We start from the raw sequence: 27,022 nt of genomic DNA on the forward strand, positions 1-27,022 counted from the left end.
TTCTCTCAACATCTCTTCTAGAATTTTCTAATAGATTTCAGCTTAAATTCAACTTTTCATCAATATGTAAAGTCAGGTTTCATTAAGAGTCCAAAGGGAGAAGATACTCTGAACTTAAAGGGATAGTGTTATCTGTCACAAAAGCTTGCCTGACCGCTCTAGCCATGATACTTTTTCTTCTGATCTATTATGGCACTTAAGGTCTATAAATTTATGTGGCTTATCTTCCATATAAATACCCTCATCTTTTTAACTGTTTATATTTAGTCTTCCTCTCAATTAGTAAACTCCTTGTTTGGAGACCATGTTCTACATGTCTGTTTTCGCCGCTGCATCTTCCTAGTGCCCCCTTGACATAGTAGGCACTTGTTATTTGATGACTGATTAAAAAGGAGGATACATGTAAGAAATTGCAGAAAAGAGGCAAATAAAGAGGGTAAGCTAGAAAGATAAGAGTAGCCAGGATAAAAAAAAAAAAGAAAAAAAAAAAAAGAGTAGCCAGGATAAATAAGATAACATTTAGCCTTCTCACTTCTCACTTAAAAGGCTGACAGAGGGATATATACAAGCTTGAACTTTCACTCCTAGCCCAAGGCTTTCCCACTTTCCTTTCAGCTTCAATAGCTGTCTTCTTCCTTACAGTGGCCCTAATCTTTAGCTCTGCACCCATTCTTTCTACTGAGACTCCTACTTCCACATACCTCCTCTTCCTTCAAGACTGAAGAAAAGTCAGAGTCTGGATTTTTTAGGAGTGCAGAAAACCAGAAAGGGGCCTGGGTGTCATTATTCTGCAGACGGCAGAACTGCCATGTCTGTCTATAACTGATCCATAAAATGACAGTTTTGGCTAAAAGCCGTTTTCCAGGCCACACCCTCAGCAGAAGCTCATTGTTTCACGGGCACTGACTTTGCTTCTGATTGGTTGGCACTGCCCTCCCCTCCCCCACCAATCTCAGTGGCCTCCTGCTCATTAAAGGACAGGCTCAGTTTCCAGTTCTCTTGTCCTGACATGTGGGGCAAGGGTCAGGGATATATGACCCCCAAAGTAGCTTACACAATTCTTTCCTTGACCACGTGGAGGGTGTTTGAAATTAGACAATAGTTGGCAGGTGATTAGTTATCATAGAACTGTCTCCAGAGTAAGCAAACACCTAACTTTAGTCAATAATGATTACAGTTTGTACCAGGACTATGACATTTACCAGTTATAATGAATTCAGTACTCATCTTCAGAGATTTTTGTGAGGTAAATGTTTGTTTGAAGAATTACATACCTGTCTTTTCTAACTAGTCGAGTGCATACTTCTGGCCAAATTTATCCCATAGAAAACCTGAAATCCAACATGGCACTAGATTTGAGTTTTCTTCATCAAATGTGATAAACTGGGAAAATGTGTTTTAAGAGGGTGGAATATTTTCTAACAGCTTAAATCATGTTTTCTAGGTGATCTTATATATATCACAACCGCAACGAACATTTAGGGGCACATATTTAAAATTCGAATTAAAAAAATTTAATTAAAAAAGCAAGCAAATGTTCTCAAAGCTTTGCCCGATAGTTAAATTTACTATGTGCTTCAAAATGTTGTAAAACAGTTGTCTTGAGGAAAAAAAGAGGTTCATTTAAATTATGTTTGTTGAGTGACTTTAATAGTGAGTTGTGGAAATCAGTCTTATTATTAGAATCATACCTCATATAATTAAACACCTATAGGGACAGAGCCAGTCTTAATAAATGTCAGCACTTTGTTTCATTATATAAATAAACAAGTTCCAATAGATACTTTTGCTTTATACAGAGCAACCTGGGCTTTAAAGTCAATCCTTGTTAACATTCAACCTTTACTATCATTTTAACAACTGAAAGAAAATCTGTTTACCATGGAGAAGCAGCTACATTGAGGTATCTTGGATCAATGTTTCCTTGAAATGAATGCCAAACCAGAAAAGAGATTAAAGAATTTATCTCTTATTCAGCATTCTCCACATTGCCTCCCACTCCCTACCCCAAGCAGCTTATTTTTTTGCTGTAAATTATGAAAGTCTTAGGAGTTTTAGTAATTAGTTCAGAAGGTGTGTAAATAGGTTAACACAGCATATACTTTTTGCAGCAAGATTAAAACTTCCTTAGCCTAAGAAAGTATTTTCTGGATCAACTTCAATTAATGAGCTTACCATTTTCTAACCTTTCTACATTTAACACTCATCATGGACCAGGCACTGTATTAAAACATTATTTCAATCTTTACTACAACCCTGTGAAGTACTATTATTATCGTTTTACTCTTGAAAATACTAAAGCTCAGCGACAGAGGTTACCAAGGTCTCATAGTTAATATGTGGCAGAGTTGAATTGAAACCCAGGCTTTCCAGACCTGGCACTGAGAAAACTTACCTAAGGAGGCCATCAGTAAGGACCTATTAGAAAATTGTGATGTGGAATTCAACTCAACTATAGCAATCAAGTGATTTGTACCATTGTAGAAGGTATTTTTATGAAGTTCAGTATCTATTACACATGATAGTAAGGACATCTAATACATAAATTCTTTACCAAGTTTTTGAGAGTGGTTGTGAAATTGATCAATGGATGACGTGTTCTAAGTGGCAATAAACGTTTTTGACAGGATACATATGAGTCATTTAGATTCAAAAATAGGATGGATTGAAAGGTTCTGGGCAGAAAGGAAGCATGTGATGGCAGTTTATCAATTAAACTTCTGAGACGAAAGGAGGAATGCCTGTGCATCTATCTATTAATAAATGCTATGATGATTCTGACTGACAAGTGGGGCTTAGGAAAACCTACATAGGAAAGAGTAGGTTTTAATGAAAAGTGAAATACCAATTCAACAAATACATTTTAACAAACTATTTTTGTGTTTATGCCATCTTTCATAACATATGTTTTTCCTAAATGCCTAACCTAGGAAACACATGTGTGCAAACACATGCCAAACAAATGAATACAACAGTGTGATTTATTGAAAAGAAAACAATAATAATTTAATTCTTCAGAACCTCTTTGCTTTTACCTATGTCAAATTCTCTAATCCTTTCTCCTCAAAGATAGACTATAGTTAAGGGATAAATGATAAAGTAAAAGATTTTCAACTGCTAATTGCTAAATCTTCATCAGTTATATTATTCAAAAAGTTCTCTTTTGTCTTGTTTCTTCAAATTTTGAAATAAGTTGTTCTGCTGATTTATCTGACTACAATTCTAATGAAGACCGGCTTTATTAGCACTTTTAGAAAAAGACTCAGTACTCCACGTTGAAGGCCAAATCAAATGGACTGTTATTTCTAGTGTGGAGTAATCTATGCCCAATCTCTCCTTACAATGGGGAACAATGGGGACAAAGGTCCCAAACATTTACAGAAAGCCTACTTAGGTCTCAGGTACTGTGCTAGGCTCTTTCCCTAAATTGCCCAAAGTCATAGCATATAAGTTACATACAGATCCAAGATTCAAATTCAGGTCTGTCTGACTCTAGAGCCTTTTCTGCTACATTATATCAGTTACTGAGTATAATTCAAAAATGTAATACTTATCATGGACCAGGCACTGTGTTAATACATCTCAATTACTCTTTACAACAATCCTATTTAAAAATCTGTGGCAGTAAATGAACTTTATACAATAGATATAAAAAAAATCAAGATTTTTCATGCAAGCTAAAATATCTAAAAATAGTTTGAGGTCATCTTGATAGCCATTCCGCTATCTATTTCTCACTTTCTTCAGCAATATTTCCTTTCACTTATAGCTACTTGACCATCCTACACTAAATAGATCTTCCAACTGTCTTTCAACTTGCTTGAGTCTTGTGTGCTTTTATAGAGACACACTTTGGCTAACTAGAACAGAAAGAGGCTGGGGGTATATATATGCCAGTATGATTTATTAGGGATAAATGGTAGAAAAAATGTTACTAATATCTCTATATAAGTTCCTTAAGTCATATGTAAAGAGAGACTGTTATTAAAAGTTTGCTTTATTTAACTGTTGAATCAGGCACAGATTTTTTTGTGCCTTCTAAGTGTCAGCACAGTTAACATTGCCTTATCTAGAATCAAACAATAAACTAGGTTCCAGTGGTTATGTTCAACATCTAGAGTGTTCAGGACATCAGGAACTCTTTCAATTATTTGCTTTAGCTTTTAGTTCTTGGTTATATCTATAAAGAAAACAGAAAGAAAAATAACCATCAATAAAAACATAATATTTATGGTAGGGAGAGAATGGGAAGCATATTTCATTCCTTTTTTCCTAGTTGTCTAGTGGCTATAGATTACAATTATCATCCTTCTAGGAGGTTATAGACATAACAAGCAGAAAGGAAAGTGATCCAAATAGTTCATTTCCATCTGATTCGTGTTTCAGGTAATAAGATCTCAACTGCCAATTTTTTTTGTTTGTTTGTTTTTAGAGACAGAGTCTCATTTTGTTACCCAGGCTGGAGTGAAGTGACATAATCATACCTCACCACAACCTCAAACTCCTGGGCTCAAGCAATCCTCCTGCCTTAGACCCCTGAAAAGCTGGGGCTACAGGTATGCGCCACTATTCCCAAACAATTTTTAAAATTTTTCTAGGGACAAGGTCTCGCTATGTTGCCTAGGCTGGTCTCAAACTCTTGGTTTCAAGTGATCCTCCTGTCTCAGCCTCCTGAGTTGCTGGGATTATACGTATGAGCCACTGTGCTTGGCTCCCAAGTACCAAAAAATTTTAATAGCTTAACTGACATATAGTTTCCCTGTGCAAAAGTATTATCTTAATGAATATTTTCATTCTTACACTATACAAGAGCGTGACAAATGTGATCCTATGAATAAAATTTAGCAAAATGTGGTCATCTAGAATTTTTTACTTTACATTCACAAAGCACCTTTTCTAAGAATAAAATCAACAGGGAATGGGCTCCTGTCTAATCATTAAAACGAAAATATATATCTGTGATGGCTACTAGGTTAATCAGATTGTAAACACTGAAGTTTATTGAAGTTAAGGACCATTTTTTCAATTCTCAGTCCAAAGAAGCACAGAGCCACAGAGTCTTTCCCTTCTACAACACCCTGGGCTTTATTTACTATTCTTGCCAGCTTACAACAGAGTGGAGAACAGTAAAGCACAAGAAGGAACTTATTCCATGAAGCCAGTCATACTTCCTGGATTTCTCAAAAGATCCTGATTTCAAATATTTGATCATATTATTACCATCAGTCATTGACAAATAATGTTAAATACTGAATAGTTTTAATAAATTCCAGTGCTCATGGAACACTTTCCAATGAAATGAATTACCTCACTCTATCATTTCCAATACTACATAACTATACAGTTAAATCCTACTTTATTATATACAGTTGAAAGTGAGTGATAAAAGGTTCATGTAGGATATTATTTAATAAATCAAAAATTGTACCTGTTGTCTTAACAAAAGGGACTCTATGAAAGGGCTAGCCATCTAGACAATGCACAAAAAAACTAAGTAACATATCGCTTAACTGCTTTTAACATACTTGTAAACTCCCAGACTTTACTAGAAATGTTAAATTTCTAATTTAGGCACATTCCTGTCTTAGCATTGTATATGAATCTTTTATTTATTTTATTTTTTGAGGCAGAGTCTCACTCTGTTGCCTGGGCTAGAGTGCCCTGGCGTCAGCCTAGCTCACAGCAACCTCAAACTCCTGGGCTTAAGAGGCTGAGGCAGGCCTCTTAAGGAGGCCTCAGCCTCCCACAGAGCTGGGACTACAGGCATGTGCCACCATGCCCGGCTAATTTTTTCTATATAATTTTAGTTGGCCAATTAATGTATTTCTATTTTTAGTAGAGATGGGGTCTCGCTCTTGCTCAGGCTGGTCTTGAATTCCTGAGCTTGTATGATCCGCCTGCCTTGGCCTCCCAGAGTGCTAGTGTAATCACAGGCGTGAGCCACCGCGCCCGGCTGTATATGAATCTTTTAAACAAAATTATTGTAATCTGAGTAGCTTCTCAAGCAGATTGTTTTTTATACTTTTGGTAGGCTTACCTCCAAATTCGAAAAAGCTGAGAGGCTCCTGCTGTCCCCACAAAGAAATTAACAGCAAACAGACTCCAATTTTTTGGAATAATTACAAGTGAATATCTTGACCAAATAAACCCTGTTGAAACAAAGTATTTTTTAAAAAGCACAGGTACTGCTACAATAACTTACCTGAACATTTAATATTAAGTAAAATAATTACAAAGAGGACTATGACAACAATAATGTAAGATGAAGGACAAAGAAATGCTGTGTCTTAATCTTTAATAAAGTTTCTATAACTCAATACTACACAAAATAGTACATTAAAGGGGAATCTTTATAGGGCAAGTGAATATTAACTGCAACTTTTTTCCTTACTTATAAAAATATACTGATGGCAAAAATCTGGAAAACAAAAACTCATGCAGATATTTATTCTTTCTCTGTCCTCTCCATCCATAATTTAGTAACTTCCTAGACATAACACTGTTAAGTGCCTTTACGTGTATGAGTGTATGCGTATGTGTTTCGAACACTAAGCCATTAAATAAATTGATGTAAAACAAAATAAAAATCATTTATGTTCTATATGGAACACAGAAGATATTCATTTAATTTACCTGTAGCCATTAAAACAGCAGATTGAGCTGTGCTGAGTTTTTCTGCAGGTCTGGCCATGTCAGCCAATCCAGCACACACCAACCCCTAGGAATACATATTAACATACAGAAAGAAAAAAAGCATAATGAGTGTGGAGTAATGGTTTTTAGCTTTAAATCAAACACAAAATGTTTCTGAGAGTCCCATATGAAAAGTATAATTTTAGCATCCATGCATTAAGAAAATGTAGATGATGACAAAAAGCAATGATGAATAAATGCTCTTTGAGCTAATTTTTATTTTGATAATCACTAAGCACTCTCATATATTTGAAAATCAGTAGTATATAGCCTCATATATCTGAAAATCAGTTTTTTGAGTCTACAAATGATACTTACTTCACATATGAACTTATATATTCTTTATATATGTTGGAAACCACTGGTATGGAGGATATCTGAAAGCTGTCTAAGGTCCCTTGTATAGATTATTCCTTTCATGTTTTCTGTCAATGTTATTCTTTTTTAGAAGTGGAAGTATCAGGAAAACTCTCTGTTATAATTTTAGGTTTTTGGTTAGATCATTTTTCTTTAACACCAAAGTATATATGGTCATTTCTTCTCTGCTATGTTTTTAATATTTTCTTTTATAGAATCATCCTGTGCCTATCCTTCCAATGGCATCCTCAGAGTTTACTAATGAGTCCTCACTAGAATATTGGTTACGCTACTTTATTGAAGAATATATAATAAAATGATTTTCATTAATGAAAAATTCAAACCTACACAAAATAAGAGAGAATAGTACCAAAAATCTCCACACAGTTATCACCTAGAGTCAGTAATTATTGAGAGTTTGCCACACTTGCTTCGCATCCCTTCCTCATTCCCCCTCTTTATTTTTAAGTATTTTAAAGCAAATGTTAAATATGTCATTACAAAATACATTTTTGAGAAATTATTTTTAGGTTTTTACTGAGTTTCTAAAAGATGCTCTTGTATGGAAAATATACATCAGCAAAGGGTTTTGCTCCTAAATAAAACACACATATTTATGAATTTTTATATAGATTTAAAACAAGTCCAAATTGTTTTGAATTAATGAAGTTAATAGTTCAAGAAAGCAATGAGTCTAGTTTAAAAAGGGGTAAATGGTTAAATACAGGGATATAAATAGAGGTAAATGATGACTAACACTACTTTTCTTCTTATTAGCATTTGCACATGGTCCTGTGATTTCTTCCCAAATGCCTTCCTAATCATCCGTCCTTTATCCTTCTTCCAGGTCACAGTGCACATTTTTTTTTTGCTCTATATTTGTTCTATTTCTTCTGTAGGGTGGAAAACTGCTATTGTATAAGGAAAAAAGGGACTGACTTTTACTATTATTCTACTGCATCCATGTATTGCACTGTGGCTTACTGAACAGTTCTATGAAGACTATGGGCTATATTCTAGCATTCTCTTTTGGAAGAAGTCAGCAGTCATGATTGTTTATGCTCTCAGTATACATTTGATTTTTCTGGGATATGTTAGTAATTGTTCTCTTTCGCAAAGGCCTTGAGATCCTTTTCCCATGTTTCTAAAAAATCTCTTTCTACTTCAATATCACTCTAACCTTATGTAAATTATTTTGCAAAACCTCATCATGAATCTAATCTCTATTATTTATCAGCTCTGTGACTTTGATCAAGTTATATAACAACCAGTCTTAAAATTCTTCATAGGTAAAATGAGAATATTAGTACCTACCCTTGCAAGAGTGACATGATGACTAAATGAGATACTTTAAAAGTATTTAGCACAGTGCCTGAAAATATTATCATTAGCAACAAAAATAACAGTAGCTCATATCTTTAGAGCAGCACAGATAAAGAAATGTTAGTTTATATACCCTTTCCTGCATTACTAGCAAGATGAGGGGCAGAAGGTGTATGTTCTGTTTCACCTTTATTATGGACTTTGTTCAAATAACAGTACTGCAGATTCAGAAAGTGCTTAGAGTATACCACAAGATTATATAAAATACTCCCCAACATACTAAGAAAGTATCAGTTTTAGACAGATCCATCATGATTATTTTAAAGCTGCTAAAATAAGTGTTTAAGAGCACAGGCTTTGGAGTCAAATAGACCTAGAGAATCAAATCCTGATTCTGCCACTTACTAATAGTAGTAGTATGTACAGTTATATAGTTCTTTGAACCTTAGTACCCTTACCTAGAAGATAGTGGTAATATTTATTTCTCAGATTTTTGGGGGGTGAAGATTAAATATGAGATAATCTATTACACAACCTAATACAACAATTTGACATCTAGTAGACTCAAGTTAGCTCCCTTTGTTTCTATCAATTAAAAAATGTTTTTCAAATGTCTGAAGCCCATGTTTGTGATTTTAGCATCTGCCTGTCTTTACTAGGTTGAGGTAAATATTCATGAGATATTTTTAAATGTTTTTCTTTCTTTTTTCTCTCTTCCTTTCATATTTTCTTGTTTATTAAAAAAGTCATGACACTTTTAGATAAGGAACGTTAAAAAATGAAATATCATCACAGACTATTCCAATTCAAAAATGCTTAGAGATAGCAAAATTCTCAAGATTTTAAACTGTGAATTAATCTATATAAGTACTTCTAGCTGGAAAAGCAAATAGGTATTAAAAATCTGCATGGACAACTTTGAAATAGTTTGACTTATTCCTAAGGAGAAGAGAAAATAAAAAAATTAGTTACACCAAATGGTATTACTGTTCAAGAGCTAAGTGGTAACAGTGCTGTGCAAAAAGACTATGAACAAAAATAAACTGACCTTTACATAATAGTTTCCCCAGGTCAGTCAATGATCTCCATTCCTTCTATAAAACACACTAACAGATGCCCATGGCATGCTGAATACTTATGGATAGTGGGCTATTCTCTGTTGCATTCATGCATTTTTGCTCCTACCAGATGAGCTGTATTTTTACCAAGCCACTATGTTTGTCCCCAAACCTGTTTATGCCAGTTTTACCTGTTAATGTAATTTATATAATTGAATGCAACTATTACGTAAACATATGAAATACAAAAAGAGGGTTGCTATTTCAGTGAAAATTAAAGTGACTGCTTGGGAAAGATTAAATAAAGGCAAGTTGTTAAAACCTGTGAACAAGGTGTGAACAAGACATATGTAAAAAGGTTGGGGGAAAAGCCATATAAAAATCTAGCAGGTTTTTGTTTTCATACTCTTTGAAAGTGTCTATGAACTTGCTCTGCTTTAAAGAAAACAAAACTGGATATTATATTGGATGTACTATGGTATAATTTATCCAAGGTAGAAAATGTGGAGCTCAAAATCAGTGAGTCCACACATAAATAAAAGCTTTAGTTGTGTCACAGATGACTGTCAAATTAATATATATTCTTTAGATTAAAATAAAATATTTAAGGTATGTAGGTATTGGTTTTAAGATTATCCACTTTGGCCTTTATGATTATTTGGTTTCAACCTTTTTAAAGTGGCTAAGAACTCCACTATAGTTAAATGTCTGAAGAAGTATGGTCTGAGAGTGTTACTATAGAACACATGAACACGTGTAGCTTGCCAGGTGAGGTGGCTTACGCCTGTAATCCTAGCATTTTAGGAGCCTCAGGCGGGAGAATTGCTTGAGGCCAGGAGTTCAAAATCAGCCTCAGCAATGCAGAGACCCCCCTCTCTACAAAAAATAGAAAAATTAGCTGGGTGTGGTGACACGAGCCTGTAGTCCCAGCTACTCAGTAGGCTGAGAAAGGAAGATCGTTTGAGCCTAGCAGTTGGAGGTTGCAGTGAGCTATGATGACATCACTGCAACAGAGAGAGACCCTGTCTCAAAAAAAAAAAAAAGAACATATGTGGCTTGTGGTAGCAACTGTAACGTGTCATGATAGACTATCATAGATTAATTATCAAATATTCTGAGTTAAGAAAACACATTAAAATGTACATAAGGTAAATATCTAACAAAAGAATTTTCCCCAGGAGAGAATGAGACACAGAAGTTTCCACTGCTATACTCTCATCAGGAAGACTATGTATGATTTCAACATAAACTTGAAATAGATATTTCTAAAGGAGACAGACAGTCAAGATGGCACTTATGAGTATACAATACTGTCAATGTCTCAAAACACTGATGGATCAATGAAATAAACACCAAAGCTATTGTAAAATCAATAAACTCCTAAACTATAGTAAATTTTAGGTCAAAGAGGCCCCTAAATGATGTAGATAAATGAAATTACTCTCTTATAATGATGGTAACAGAAACAATACTTCAGCAATAAATTCTATTTATATATGTATTAATATATAATTACTATATAATTTTAAGTGTAGGTAGGGAAAAAGAGGAAGGAACGAGTAATATACCTTCCATTAGCATAAAAGCTTTTGGGACCTTTTCCCAATATATAAATACGAAGAAAACAAAAAAACAACGAACTGCTTCCTAGTTCTCTGTAAAACAGAGCAGCTCCCAAAACACTAATCTATTCTAATCTTGTCTTGTTTTTTGAGACAGGGTCTTTCTCTGTCACCTATGCTAGAGTGCAGTGGTGTCATCATAACTCACTGCCACCTCAAACTCCTGGGCTCAAGCAATCTTCCTGCCCCAGCCTCTAGAGTAGCTAAGACTACAGGCCCACGCCACTGTACTCGGCTGATTTTTCTATTTTTTGTAGAGATGAGGTCCTGCTCTCGCTCAGGCTGGTCTTGAACCCCTGGCCTCAAGCAATCCTCTTGCTTTGGCTTCCCCAAGTGGTAGGACTGCAGGCATAAGCCACTGCACCTGACCTATATCTTTTCATTTTATAGTTGAGGAGAGAAAGTACCAGAGATAAAACTTGCCTAAGGCTGTAAGATTGAGGCACAGCCAATTCTGGCACTAACATTCTTAACCATTCAAATGTGCAGCTGAGTTTCTGAATTGTTCTAACAATTTAAAACAGTACATTTAAGAGAAATAAAACAGCCTGCAACTCAACAACAAAAACCAAACAACTTGATTAATAAAAAAAAAAATGGGAGTTTGAATAGACATTTTTCCAAAGGAGATACACAAATGACCAGCTAAGTACATGAAAAGATGTTCAACACAACTAATCACCTGGGAAATGCAAATCAAAACCACAGTGAGATAACTAACACCCATTATGATGGTTATCATACAAACAAAACCCCAAACATCCTCCTCCTTCCCCATAAAAGTAAAACATGTAGGAAGGATGTAGAAAAATGAAAGCCCTTATGAATTGCTGGTGGAAATGTAAAATGATGCAGTTGCTGAGGGAAACAGTATGGCAGTTCCTCAAAATATTAAACAGAATTACCATATAATCCAGCAATTCTACCTCTGGTTATATACTCAAAATAATTAAAAGCTAGGGACTAGAACAGATATTTGTACACCAATGTTCATAGTAGCATTATTCACAATAGCAAAAACACAAAAGCAACTTAAGTGTCTAGTCAACGGGTGGATGAACATAAGTGATATATACATACAATGGAATGTCATTTAGCCTTCCTATTTCTTCCTTTAAAAAGGAAGAATATTCTGACACATGTAACAATATGGATGTACCTTGAGGATATTATGCTAAGTGAAATAAGCCAGCTGCAAGAAGACAAACACTGTATGATTCCACTTACCTGAGGTACCTAAAGTAGTCAAATTCATAAAGACAGAAAAGTAGAATGGTGGTTGCCAGGGGCTGGGAGGAGGGGGGAATGGGGAGTTGTGTAATGGGTGCAGAGTAGCAGCTTTCTAAGATGAAAAGAGTTCTGGGGATTGGTTAACAACAATGTGAATGTACTTAAGAGTACTGAACTGTACACTTAAAATTGATGAAGACAGTAAATTTTACATGTATTTTACCACAATTAAAAAAACCCCAAAAAACAGACTAGTAGTTTTCAAACTTTAGAGGGCATCAGAATCACTTGGAGGGTTTATTAAAACACATCCTACTGGGCTCCACCCCTAGAGTTTCAGATTTCATAGATCTGTAACAAAGGCCTGAAGATTTACATTTCTAACAAGTTCTCAGATGATGCCACTGCAGGTCCAGTGATGAATGACATTTTGAGAGGCAAAACTGGCCTTTTCAACATAAAACAATGATTTTCTACAAGCAGCCACCACATATTTCTTTTCCGCTAAATGAGAACTTTAGGAAAGGAAACTCTGGGGAAGGATGAAAGCACTGCGCTTGGAGTCAGAGGTCCTAGGTTGTATCATTTACCAAAAGCTAATATTTGGATAAATCCATTACCTTTTTTTTTGAGACAGAGTTTCACTCTGTTGCCCAGGCTAGAGTGCCTTAGTGTCAGCTTAGCTCACAGCAACATCAAACTCCTGGGCTCAAGCGATCCTACTGCCTCAGGCTCCTGTGGAGCTGGGACTAAAGGCATGTGCCACCATGGCCGGCAAATTTTTTCTATATATATTTTTTTAGTTGGCCAATTAATTTCTATTTTTATTAGAGACGGGGGTCTCGCTCTTGCTCAGGCTGGTCTCGAACTCCTGATCACGAGTGATCTTCCCGCCTCGGCCACCCAGAGAGCTAGGATTACAGGCGTGAGCTACCACACCTGGCCAATCCATTACTTTTTGAACCTAACTTTCCGCAGCTATGTTTGGTGTCAGTACCTTCCGTTCTCACACTAAATTAATAAAAAAAGTTAATTTGGGGGTTCTAACTATTAATAGTTTAATGTTTTACTCAGTCATATAATTTTAGAATGAAATTTTACATTCCTAGGGCCTACAATTCTAAGTTTTTAATAACAAATAGGTTCCCACAAGGCCTCTTATCTAAAGAGTTCAGAAAAACTAGATAGTGTGTTTTATGCAGTAAAAATGATACATCTGAGAATATTTGTCATGAAATCATTTAAAGGCATACCAAGCATATTTTAAAGTATATCCGCCATAAAAAGTTACTTCAAATTAATAAGTTCCTATTAAGACTTTTTTCCATAGCTTTTGCAAAAACTCAAGACTTACCCATTTCATAATTGGAGCCCAGAAAAAAACTGTTCTGGGACCTGAAAAAAAAAAAAAAAATTTTAACATCCATCTTTAAATTTAAAACCCAAATATTTATCAATTTATTTCTAACCATTTTTACTATGTTTTCTATGTTCTTTGTACTTAAGATAACATTTAGAAAGACACCACAGTATCACAGTACAGTTGACCCTTGAACAAAATAGGTTTGAACTGCTAGGGTCCTTTATAATATATGGATTTTTTTTCAAAAAATATATTGGAAAATATTTTGGAGATTTGTGACCATTAAAAAAAATTTGCAGATGAAATGCATGGCATAGAAAATTAAGAAAAAGTTACATATGTCATGAATGCATAAAATATATGTAGATACTAGTCTATTTTGTTATTTGCTACCATATACACTAATGTATTATAAATAGTTAAAATCTGTACATACACATTTACAGACCATACATGGTGCCATTCACTATTGAGAGAAATGTGAACAAAATATGCATAAAGATGCAATATTAAATCATAAATGCATAAAATTTACTGTATAGTACATAGTATACTACTGTAATAACTTCATAGCCACCTCCTGTTGCTATTACCATGAACTCACTGTTGCAAATATCCACTTAAAACACATGTGATCCTAATCATCCCTGCATGAGCAGTTGTCTCTCCAGTAAATTGTGTATCACAGTAAAAACATCCCTCATCTTTCTTGTGTATTTTTCATTGTGTTTAGTGCAATATTGTAAACTTTGAATATCACCATGGGACTCATATGAAATGCCACTAGTGATACTGAAAGTGCTCCCCAAAAGCAGAGAAAATCATGACATGACAGAAGCTGAATTGCTTGATATGCACTGTATGAGGTCTGCAGCTGCAGCTGCACACCATTTCAGACAGATAGATGATTCATTTTATAAACAGATGATGTAAACTTATGGTATCAATAAATATAGTATTGTAAATGTATTTTCCTTCTTTATGGTTTTCTGAATATTTTCTCTAGCACTTTATTGTAAGAATACAGCATAAAATTCATATATCATATATGTGTTAATTGATAGTGTATGTTACCAGTAAGGCTTCTGGTCAACAGTAGGCTATTAGTAGTTAAGTTTTTTGGGAGTCAAAAGTAATACTGGGATTTTTGACTGCAAGGGGTCAGCGCCCTAAACTCCATGTTGTTCAAGGGTCAACTATACAATCTTTCACACAAATCGTTATGATCTTCTTGTCAATTATTTGTATATTTGTGACATGTTAAAAATTAGCTAAAGTATTATGGAGATGATTTTGGAAACCATTCCCAATGCTTTGCCTTAAATGTGGAACCTAAAGTTAGTTCAGTTACAGATAATCAAGTCAGGGAAAATGCAAATTATGAAATTTTAGTGATATGAGCTTTAGTAGATATATGCTTATTCACTAATTTCATTCATATTTATAACTATAAATGGCACTTTACCATATATATCCTAGTAAAAGTTCTTGTAAAAATTTTACATATTCCAGTAAAAAATTAATGACTTTAATTTTAAAGTTCACAGGACAAAGAAGAGAAACTAGACTTGTAAGATCCTTAATAGCAGAGAACTTGTTTTAGTCATCCTGGTATCTATCTGCCTTGTGTAAAATGTTAAACAAACGTTTGAAGTATTGAAAACAATTCTGGTTTCTTAAATAACCAAGAGTTTGAGAAGCATGATGTTTCAGAACTAGAAAGAAACTCAAGAGATCATCTAATCCAAATTCTTCATTTTATCAATGAGGTTTCATGACCTACTTCAAGCAATATGGTTAGTAGACAGACTAGAACCTAAGTTTTCTAATTCTTAAACTAGGACTCTAATTATATAACTTTGCCCACTTTTACCTCTTCTAAATCTTACATTTCATTTTAACCTTCAGGGGATACAATGAGAGGAAACAAAGAGACTTTGCCCATGGGAATTGAAAATGTAACTAAGCATGCTAAATTCAATACATACCAGAGTACTTAATAAGCTGTATATGCTCTCATACACTGGATCATCAAAATACATTTATTTTATAACATACAAATTATGCAAGTTAATATAAGACCACAGTGATTAATAAGCAAATTCAAAAAGTTTAAAATCCTATTATATTCATGACTATTATTGCTGCCTTAATATTCTACTTTTCTTTGCAAGAATAAATAATTCTTTATGGATCATAAAAATTATATCTAGGCCGGGCGCTGTGGCTCACGCCTGTAATCCTAGCTCTTGGGAGGCCGAGGCGGGCGGATTGCTCAAGGTCAGGAGTTCAAAACCAGCCTGAGCAAGAGCGAGACCCCGTCTCTACTATAAATAGAAAGAAATTAATTGGCCAACTGATATATATACAAAAAATTAGCCGGGCATGGTGGCGCATGCCTGTAGTCCCAGCTACTCGGGAGGCTGAGGCAGGAGGATCGCTTGAGCCCAGGAGTTTGAGGTTGCTGTGAGCTAGGCTGACGCCACGGCACTCACTCTAGCCTGGACAACAAAGTGAGACTCTGTCTCAAAAAAAAATAAAAAAAAAAAAATAAAAAAAAAATTATATCTAAAATCACCCCAAAATTTTCATCTACTCCCAATTATAGGTGAGTATTCCTTCTCATTAATAACAAGGAGTATTTCTGTTCACATATGCTTAAATCACACTTAAAAGGTAAAATTGAGTTAAATCTATTATTTAGAAACAAAAGAAAGATAGTGAAATAGAAAAAGCACTAAATTAGGTTAAGAGTTAGTTGTAGTTCTGGGTTTAATTTGTTGCAGACAAGACCATCATTCTTTCATTCACCCATAATAATTACTTCATCCTTTACAGTGTAGTAGGAACTGGAGATATATTGGCAAATAAAATACAGTGCTGGCTTTTAATGACCTAACAACAAAAAACTGTTCAGGTAAAATCATATCTGGAAGCCATATAAAAATATTTTAGGGAAACTTAATTCTAAAGTACTTTCATCAAAGCCACACTTTGGTAATATCCTCATTGTAAGTAAAAGTGAATCCAGTGATAATGCCCCTTTTTGTGCATATGGCTGATTTGCAGAATTTGGCTGAATTATTTTCATGTTTTTCTGTGCACCTTCAAAAGTAGTTGGTTAATCTTAACATTAAGCAGAAAAATTTGAAAAATATAAAAATGGCAGTTGCATTCTCTGTTACTTTTGCTTATTAAGCAGCTCTAGAAAAGTATCATAATGTAAACTATTATTTGCCTTCAGCATCAAATGACAGCAATGTTATATATTTTGGACTATTCTTCCACAATTTAACATAGTCCTTGATATTTTTTACTCCTCTCAAACTAATCCACATTATTCTCACAGCAAAATTCATTAAGTCAATGTGATCTTAATACAATGTGATTTTAAACTTACCACAGTCCACTTTAAATATTCTACTGTAGTTAGTTATATATCTACTTACCTATCAAGATCATGACTTTCTTGAGGCTAGCAGCTAAATATTATTCATACTTATATCCCTACTACTTAATAGAATATTAAATAAAAAGGAAAGTTAGCCAGTACAGTTGGAAGTAATTTATACTAACTGGAGTTTATTACTCTATTAAATATGTAAATATGTATGTGTATACATGAGTACAGACATGTGTATATATACACATATGCAAATAACTTTTAAAATACTTTAAAATCATAAGTTGTTTCTATCTGATACTTAGATATCGATAAGTCTGGCTTATACATTTAAGAGTTTTAGAATGTGTTTGCCGATTTTCTAATTTAATCCTAAAGTCCTTCTACTACAATCTAAGTTTTATTTTTCTCTTCTTATCCTTCAAAGAAGCTGGATATCATCTTTAGAATAATTCTTCAAACACTATAAGATTATGGCACAGACCCTGTCTTTCTTTGTAGGCCCAAGTAATTATAATGCTATTATAATTTTAGCCTTTTCTTATATACATCTGATATCTAATCATTTTTATGTTTCTGTGTACACCTCCAAATTTTCCATACTTTCAGTTGTGGAACAATCTGGAGACAGTGCTGAAACAGCTGCTGGTAGAATTAAAACTGTCAAGGAGTTTTAAATTTTGATGTTCTTACAACTGAGTAGAAATATATTCAATTTCTGGGTTACTGGACTTAATCTTTTATCCAGTTCCCTAGACTTTGTCTTGTTCTGATCACAGCCACCATTACACGTAGAACTCTAGCCACATCCCTTTCTATCTTGAACAAGATATGGAAATAATTTTCTTTCTTTTTTGGTTAAGACTAAGTTGGAATTTCAAAAGAAATTTTTACTAAGAAAAAAGAGGAATATAAAAGAAAACATGAAGGCATTGAGTTTCAGAATATAAATTTCTAATACTAATTTAACTAAATTTTAGCCCAGGTCAGTGGTTCTTAACCAGGGGTGATTTTGCCCCTGGGGACATTTTCAGATGTCACAACTATGGTGGTGGTAATGCTGCTGCTACTGCCATCTAGTGGGTAAAGACCTGGGATGCTGTTAAACATCCTTCAATGCACAGGACAGCTGCTCCCAGCAAGAATCATCCAGCTCAAAAACTGTCAATAGTGAAAGGTTAGGAAACTCTGTCCTAGGTAGATCGACAAGCTAGGCAATCATTCAACTACTTTCATGCTGTTTTATGACTCTACATTTTAGTTTATCCTGTCTCTCCTTCGAATAGTTGCCTTGTCTTCACCTGACTAATTCCTATCCTTCAAACACTCATCTTAGGTTTCATCTCTTCAAGGAAGCCTTTTAAGAAATTTTCAGGTTAGGCTAAATGCTCCTTCTCTGAACTACCAAAGCAGCTTGTATATTATTCTATTATTTTCTGCACTAGTTAAAATGATTATGCATCTGTCACTTTAATCAGACAATAAGTTCCTTGAAGACAAGACCTGTTTCTTAATAAATAATAAATACTTTTCAAATAATAAATATTTGCCAAAGAAACAGAATTGAATTGGATTAACCATGTCCAGTATAGATGTTAATCAAAAATATCCAAACTTTAGGTTTGATCCAGATTTGCCTTGATACTGCTTCATCCTTAATGCTGGAATTTGCTATTTACTCATCTCTAGGGACATCAGGTTCCCTTTAAACCAGGAAGCTGAATTAGACTTTCACTCTTTAGTTACTCTACTCTTAGACCACAGCACTCTTCCCCTGAATCTGGTACTATAATGTACTGATCCTATATATCAGTGTTTTCAAACTCACTGGTAATTTAATCTAGGTTGAGCTTCTGGGACTCCTATCATAACATCTGGTTGATTTTCTTTGTCATACAGAGTGTCTGTCTGGATCATATGCAGTATCCATTATCAAGTTTATTTTTTATTCCTGCATGAAGCTTGTTTATCACTGAAAGGTAAGTCAGGATACTGTTTAGTCTCAGGCTAAATGGGCACTCATCTGTACTTGGAACTCTTCAGTAGATTTCTCTCTTCCTATTTTGAAATTGATGTTTCTTTTGCTATGCCCAAATTGTTTTCTGAGTAAATAATTCTAGATTCTGGTTTCTTTATAAGCTTAAATGTTGATCTTTCAGGGTTAATGAATAGTCAATTTTTTAAAATAGGTTTTCTTGGTAACTAATTTACTCAACTGCTTGGAGCTAGGTGATAGTTTTAAAATATTGCTCCTCCCCCCCAACCAAACAAGAACAAAAAAACTTCAAACATGAAATTACGGTTGCTAGAACCTGGACCAAGAGAGGTATTTTAGTTAATGGATAATTTTAAACTATGAAAACAAACCTTAAATTAATTTAACAAGTGCTACATACTAAACAGAAAAAATATCAGTAGCAAATATGTAAGACTTTCTAAATTGCTAATTTTTCTGAGATCCTAGAGGATGCTGACAAGTGCCACAAAATACCAGAGTTTAATATTTATAAATGCAAATAAGTAGTATTTTCTTAATTGCTAAAAAGAAAAAATGGCTAGTAATTAATACCTGTGATCACACAATGGGTCAACAAAAATTTTAAAGAAAACTTAGTCTACTCTTTCATTTTAGCTAATTAGCATTCGATTAGTATTTCTTAGCTAATAATTTTTTACCTTAAGAGTAAATAATAAGTCAAATAAATTTAGACAAAAAAATTTACACATTTATAAATTTAGCTATTGAAGCTGTTTTCCAAAAAACAGTAATCAATCAATAGTGGATATGGTAATGAGGAAACATTACAACTTGAGTAGGTAGAAAATTTGAACTCCTAAAAATACACTGAATAAAAATTGCCTTGTAAGACATTTAATTTGCATCTTAAAGGAAATGTATCCCCATTAGATATAAATATGAATTCTTTTAGACAAAGAATTTACTAACAATTAACACATTTTCATCTTGTTTCTTAGAACTCTACTATTGAAAGTTACAAAAGGCCTCAAATACTGACAATTTACAAACATCAAACAAGTATTTAAAATACACATATATTTAAAACTATGAACTACTTTCAAAAATAACAAAAACACAGAGAATATAAGTTATTTTCTTTTGTGCTTTATCTTATTTTTAAAATAAGAATAAGGTAATTTATTGTATTATGTAATTCTCTCCCTAAGGAAAGACTTACTTCTTGAAACAGAATAGGTCACTTTTACACACATACACACTTACAAATACTGAATTGAGGTATTCACTATGTCTTTTTTTTTTTTTTTTTTTTTTGAGACAGAGTCTTACTTGTTACCCAGGCTAGAGTGAGTGCCGTGGCGTCAGCCTAGCTCACAGCAACCTCAAACTCCTGGGCTCAAGCGATCCTCCTGCCTCAGCCTCCCGAGTAGCTGGGACTACAGGCATGTGCCACCATGCCCGGCTAATTTTTTCTATATATATTAGTTGGCCAATTAATTTCTTTCTATTTATAGTAGAGACGAGGTCTCACTCTTGCTCAGGCTGGTTTCGAACTCCTGACCTTGAGCAATCCGCCCGTCTTGGCCTCCCAGAGAGCTAGGATTACAGGCGTGAGCCACCACGCCCGGCCCACTATGTCTTAATGTGGACAATAAAGTTTCTTACTGAATGCTTGGAGATTGTAAAAATCAGCCACTTTTCCCTACCTCTTTCCATCCCTTTCTTACCACTCCTCTATGATCTGTTACTTTTTAACACCCTCTTAGTTCTTTATATTTATTACACAAGTCCACCCATTTGCTATAATATGACAAACTACATACAAACCCTTAGACTTTGTAAAGGTTAATATTTGACACAGATATTGATTGCCAAAAAATCATTGCCAAATCATTCATTTTTATTTGTGCTAAAACTAGTTCTCCTTTAACACTAAGGACATCACTGGGATACCATTTTAGAATCATACAATCTTCCACAGTGCCATGGAAATAGCTATCACTCATATAGTATCCAAAACAGCATGGGCATATAATGTTTTTTAAAATGTTGATTGAAAACAAGCTTTGGTTTGATAGTTCAAATTAAAAACAGATGAAGAGACTAGCTAAAATAGCTAAGATGCATTTTAGGGTTGATACATTTTAAATTTACATATTTCTTCAATTATAAAGAATCAATGATTTTTAGATTCAGAAAGACTGTTAAAATCATCTACTTAATGTGTGCACTCATTTTATAAATCAGGTAAGTAAATGAGGCCTAGAGAGGTAAAATTACTTGTATAAGATACACATCACAGCAAGAATGAAAAACTAGATCCCTAAATCCTAATCTAATAATAATTATATGATCTTCCCCAATGAAATCTGAGTTTCCTAACGACTCTGCAAGTGAGAAAAGCTCTAGTAGAAATACCAAATTGTAGATTATTACAGCTGACAAGACCCGTAAGGAAAATCCAAACTTTCTTATTTTTCTAGATGAAAAAGTGGAGGCATTTAAAATTAAGTAATTTGTCTTACACTCAGGTCCCTAGATAAAGGAAGGACCAGAACACAGACTTCTTTGATTCTAGTCCTCCTTCTACTATATCACATTCTACTCTTTAAATATACTTCAAATTCTGTTAAAAGCAAAAGTAATATTTTTACCCGACCTGGAAACAATACATTATTTATAGCTTTTCTTAAGGCTTTCTTATCCTTTGGCACATGTGATGAATCAAATTAGGTAAGGCATAACCACTCTAATTTTTTTTGTTGTCTGGGCTAGAGTGCCGTGGCATCAACCTAGCTCACAACAACCTCAAACTCCTGGGCTCAAGCAATCCTTCTGCTTCACCCTCCCAAGTAGCTGGGGCTACAGGCATGCACTACCATGCCTGGCTAATTTTTTCTATATATTTTTAAGTGTCCAGCTAATTTCTTTCTATTTATAGTAGAGACGGGGTCTCACTCTTGCTCAGGCTGGTTTCGAACTCCTGACCTCAAGAGATCCTCCTGCCTCGGCCTCCCCCAGAGTGCTAGGATTACAGGTGTGTGCCACAGCGCACGGTCTAATTTCTTATTCAGTTTAAAATCAGGTTAGTGGACAAATATTATGTTAAGTGTTGAACTAACAACTATAGCAAGGATTGTGTTCCTTTTATGACCCCTTTTGAGAATATAAATTGAGTGGCCAGGGATTTTTATTTTATTCGCCAATGCATCCCAAGTGTCAGAAGAATGCCTAACACACAGTAGGACCTCAATAAATACTGAATAATTCAACTTTCTTAGATGCTGATTGTTTAAAGATATCCTATTTTTCATCAATATCTTACAGCTGTATTTGAAATTCCAACTTTCTATCCATTTAAGTTCTCATCCCTGAATATTAAGGTAACAGAGTAAATTATTACTTTAAAAAATTACATATGTATAATTACGTATTTAGTTTAAATATATGATGATATATATTTTTACATATATATAAATATCATAGATAGGCATTAATATTTTCCACTGATAAATCTCTGCAGCAGGCAAATAAATTGTTCTAATAGAGATGATAAAGAACTGTGCTAATTCAAACTATGTGGGTATGTATACTGATTGATCCACATCTGGCTTTATTTACATATAGTAAAACAATATATATTTTGAACTAATTTGCATTTAGCTATCTAGTGTAACATCAATTCCCTTAGCATTTCATTTTGAATGTTTATGATACAGACATTCCCTTATTACACTGCTAACATTGGTTCATTTAGTATGTTTTTATTTAAAAAGAAATATCCTCTAGGTCTTTAAAATAAACAAAACAATTCTCTTACCTAAGAAAAATGCAAACATTTTTCTTATTAATATCTTAAAGTAACTCCTCCCACGAATCTTCAGAAAGAACACCATATAACACAGAGAATAATATTCTTAGCAGCAGCTAAGAATATACAGCACTAAGCACTGTAACAAGTTTCACAGAACTATTTTTTCAAAATCTCTTCCTCTTAAGCCAAAATGTAATACAATGAAAGCAGCTACCGTGATCTAAAATGATATGGTTCAGATAGTTGTTTTCTAGGCTAATTTCACCAAAGGATAGTTTTTTTTTCCCTCTTTTTTTCAAAAGATAGGTTTTAGACACTTTAGAGCTGTGATCTTCCAAGTTCTTTTGAACATGTGTCCCAACAGTTTAAAAAAAAAATTGAGCCCACATCCTCTTTATATATATATAGTTTATATATTCATAAGCTATATATAATCGCTATACTAATCTATTATATGTTATAAAATATATACACAATGAAAAATTTAAAAGGATGAAATAATAGTAAGCATTAAGAGAAGTTCTATTATTTTCTTCCTGCCTTCCAACGTTTCATTTTTTGCACCCTGTGGGATGATTCTCTCTATTTTGAAGCTCACAAATACTAAGAAATGACATTCCTCCACTAATAATTTTTTTTCTCAACTAAGCTTTTAAGAAAACAATGGGCAACATCACTTCAAGGTTATACCTAGAGTATAGCTATGCAGCTAGTTAGTGTGGAGTCACATACTTTTACAGTCAAGTGGGAGGGATGGGAGGAGTGACAGACATCTCCTTATGTGAGTTGAGGAATTTGATTAGGACACACATTTGGCTAGAACTCTACTCCTCTACAGAAGCAGATCATGATGTGCCAGGAACAAAACACAGGCAAATGGATGACAAAGGTCTCAAAATTCTGGGCCACAGGTCAGAGCAGTACTCTAACTATAATATACCTATATAAACACATATTCTTGTTACTTTTAAACTTGTCAGTGATAAACTTAAATCTCAAAAATTTAGAATCAGCAATGTGTAGTTTCCAACTGTTAATATTCTAGCCTTGCATATATTTAAAAAAATCTCTGTCAATCTAGACTAGTGTTTAAAGAGTAATTCAACAGCAAATACTATTATGCAAAATAGTATGCAGAACCTTGAATATTCACTCTGGATAACTCTTAGAACAATAATTAGCATTTACTCAGATGTTATTCAATACTGAGTCAGCAGTTATATTTTTCATACTTCTCCATTTCTATATTGGCATGCCTGCGATTTTTCAATCATAAATAATTTAAGTGATAGGTATCCTTACTCTGCATATTGTTCAAAAGCTTAGGTGGGAGAGAATTGACATTTGTTGAGAGTCTAAATGTAAGCACTATGCTACATGTTTAATGGACATTATATCATTTACTTTTCATAATTCTTAAATGGTGATAATTATTATTCCCATTTTACAGATTAGAAAACTAAGGCTTGGGAAATTTAAGGTCAAAGTTACACAGTCAAGACTCAAATGTACGTCTGTCTTGTGTCAAAGACTATGCTCTTTCTACTACACTGAAAAAGGAGTTAAAATAACTGAACCATTTCAAGGATATTCAGAGGAAATGCACATTCTACAAGAAAAAGGTAACTCCTCTTCATTCCGCAAGTAAAGTATTACAAGCAATAATCACTAACTTAGCTAACAGCCAAGGCCTTGGAAAAGATCAACATAAGACTGTCCTCCAATTCTGTTTGAAGTAGTTTATGATTGCTCCACTTCTACCCTGCCCTTATTCTACAGTCCAAACACAAAGCTTGAGAGGGTCAGAGTTGACTCTAAATAATTCAGTTGCCTCTGTAATGCCCAATTCATTGCAGAAGCACAGCCCAACCCTGCCTCCTGAAAATCTTTGCCACAAAACACAGCACAGTTCCAAAAAATTCAGTGTTTAAAGAACTAAAAGGCAAATAAACTAAAACTTCTTTATAGGGCTGAGCATGGTGGCTCACACCTGTAATCATAGCATTCTAGGAGGGTGAGGCAGATGGATTGCTCAAGGTTTGAGACCAGCCTGAGCAAGAGTGAGATGCCGTCTCTACTAAAAAAAATAAAAAGAAATTGGCCAACGGGAAAAAAAAATAAATAAAAATAAAAACTTCTTTATCAATAACAACCTCTCCTTAAAGATCAGTTTTCTAATGGGCTCAAGATTGCAGTAAACTATATTGAGTAGGAGAGCTTCAGAGTAAGATAATTGGCGGAGTGGGGTGGGGAGGACACTAAACAGCCTTCTTAATGACACCAGCTGCAGGATATGGACCTAACTATGTAGGAGAAATAAGGCACTTTTTGGGCAGCACTTCAATCCTTCAATTTATAACACATTTTCTCATTTGCTAGTCTTAGGCTTGAAAGAGACCTCAGAATATATGCGATTTTAGTCTCTAGCCAAATAAGCATTATTACTTCCCATTTTGTAGAGGAAGTAACAGAATTCTGTATCTTTAATAAAGAGTTGAAGGGACTGGGAGTCTTCGAGTTTCTTGCAGACTTTTCTCAACCACAAGAACACTGTTTTTCCAGTGGGACAAAAGAGAGCCGACATTTACTGAGCATTTGCAAAGAATCAAGAATATGTTATCTTTAGTTCTCACACACGCCCCACATTTTACAAAAATACAGAGATGTAGGATTTTGCTCAAGGTCACAACTATAGCAAGTGGTAGACGGAATTATATCCAGGTCTGGCCACACAAAAAGGCCCAGTTAGAGCTTATTCAATAATTTCGTAAGTGGCGATAGATTTAAAGAAACAAACTGGACTTGTGGGATGAGGAAGGACACTGAGACTGAAATCTGGGTAAAGCATCCAGTTTGAGGGAGGGCTTAATCTGCAGGCCTCTGCCAGCAGGAGCTGAAAGAAATATGACCTTTACTTCAAACTCTCTATTGCGACAAGCCACCTATCCAGCTCCGTCCTGCGTGGATTAGTTAATGTACGACAATTCGTGGAAGGAAAGAGGGGAGAATGAGGGTTTCATGGTGGCCTTAAGACCTTTTCGTGGCCTCAGAAGTTGAGAAGGCTCAAATCTGGAGGCCAGGTCTGCGTCTGAGTCGCGCATAAGGGGGCCTATTCAACAAAGGTCAGGAAAGGCGCGGACTTGAGATTCAGGGGTTTCTGAGAGACGGACGGAGAGAAGGTGAAACGCAGCGAGGTTAGGAGAGTAAACGGATTCACACGAGCGGAAGGGGTTGGGACGGCTGGACGCCTCTAACGGCGGAGTTGTCAGTGGGCCTCTAAAAGGTCCCATTTTAGAGGGAGAGGAAGGGGAGGTCTCGGTGGGAGCCATTCTGGGCACATTACCTGCTGGGTGGTTGTATAACGGCCTCAATTTTTCGGGCAGCATCAGCTCCACTTTGTCGAGGAGCCGGTGGTAGGTGGCCCGCAGGCCTCGGGCGCTGGCAGCAGACATCGTTGCCGCCGAGTGATCGTGGGCAGACGGGTGGGAGCGTGGCTGTGTCCTCGTCCCTGGCTGACAACGAAGGGCAGCGAGTCACTTTCCCCTGCCACAGAGCCTGGCGTCTCCCTCTCCCTTAGGGTGCCCTTCTCGCGGTTCTGACTGCCCCCAATGAACCACCAAGCAGCCCGCGCCCAGCGCAGGCTAAGGGGGCGGAGGCTCGGCGACGGCCCGCCCCGAGCCAGCCTCCTTCCCTCCGGCAAGGGAGACTGAGGAGGAGTCATGGCAACAGGTGCGAAAGACATTGCCTCACCAAGTCTACCCAGAACTCTGGTGACAGCGCGCTTGCGCCCGCGGAGCTGCCCTCCGTGATTGGCCTGCTCCGAGGCGCGGGCGGGGCCTAGTCAGAACCTCCTATTTCTCCTTTCTGCCCTAGAGGCCATGTTGAAGAAGGGAAAGTGAAGCCGCACCTGCTCTAATGCGCCGTCACAGTGACTAACGAGGCCCGTAGTTAAAATGGGCTTTTCGGGTCTTCCGTGCCCCAACTAAAGATGACGCTGCACAACTCTCTGCCTTTGAACTGAGACTCGTGAGCGAGAAACTAGACTTCAGCTTCTCTTTCTACGCCTCTTTTATCCATAGAGAATTAAGGATTTGGCTAGAGCGGCCTGAATCCACTTCTACAGGGTGAGGGAAGCCGTGGCCCGCACTGGACTCAGTTCCAGGGCGGTCATCATCTCGCGA

General features: G+C 35.4%; 3 protein-coding genes across 4 annotated transcripts in view; 1 reads left to right on the forward strand and 2 right to left on the reverse strand.

Annotated features, from left to right (window-relative positions):
* The window catches only part of ADCY10 (adenylate cyclase 10), an 82,513-nt gene extending 78,661 nt beyond the window's left edge, over positions 1-3,852 (reverse strand). Inside the window, exon 1 of the mRNA XM_076000365.1 lies at positions 702-3,852. The gene's annotated coding sequence lies outside the window, so the exon portion shown is untranslated. The remainder of the gene's footprint in view (positions 1-701) is intronic.
* Positions 3,853-3,979: 127 nt separating this feature from the next.
* On the reverse strand, positions 3,980-26,884 carry MPC2 (mitochondrial pyruvate carrier 2). The gene is made up of 6 exons (XM_012783879.2): positions 26,749-26,884; positions 26,185-26,353; positions 13,638-13,678; positions 6,634-6,718; positions 6,038-6,149; positions 3,980-4,180 (listed from the first exon to the last, which is right to left on the reverse strand). The coding sequence occupies exons 2-6, from the start codon at positions 26,291-26,293 to the stop codon at positions 4,144-4,146; spliced, it is 384 nt and encodes a 127-aa protein (XP_012639333.1). The 5' UTR covers positions 26,294-26,353; positions 26,749-26,884; the 3' UTR covers positions 3,980-4,143.
* DCAF6 (DDB1 and CUL4 associated factor 6) overlaps positions 26,868-27,022 on the forward strand; it is a 132,466-nt gene continuing 132,311 nt past the window's right edge. For both annotated transcript variants that reach the window (XM_076000362.1, XM_076000363.1), the window contains exon 1: positions 26,868-26,965. The gene's annotated coding sequence lies outside the window, so the exon portion shown is untranslated. The remainder of the gene's footprint in view (positions 26,966-27,022) is intronic.

Source organism: Microcebus murinus, chromosome 2 (genome assembly GCF_040939455.1).
Source record: "Microcebus murinus isolate Inina chromosome 2, M.murinus_Inina_mat1.0, whole genome shotgun sequence".
NCBI classification, from domain to species: domain Eukaryota; kingdom Metazoa; phylum Chordata; class Mammalia; order Primates; family Cheirogaleidae; genus Microcebus; species Microcebus murinus.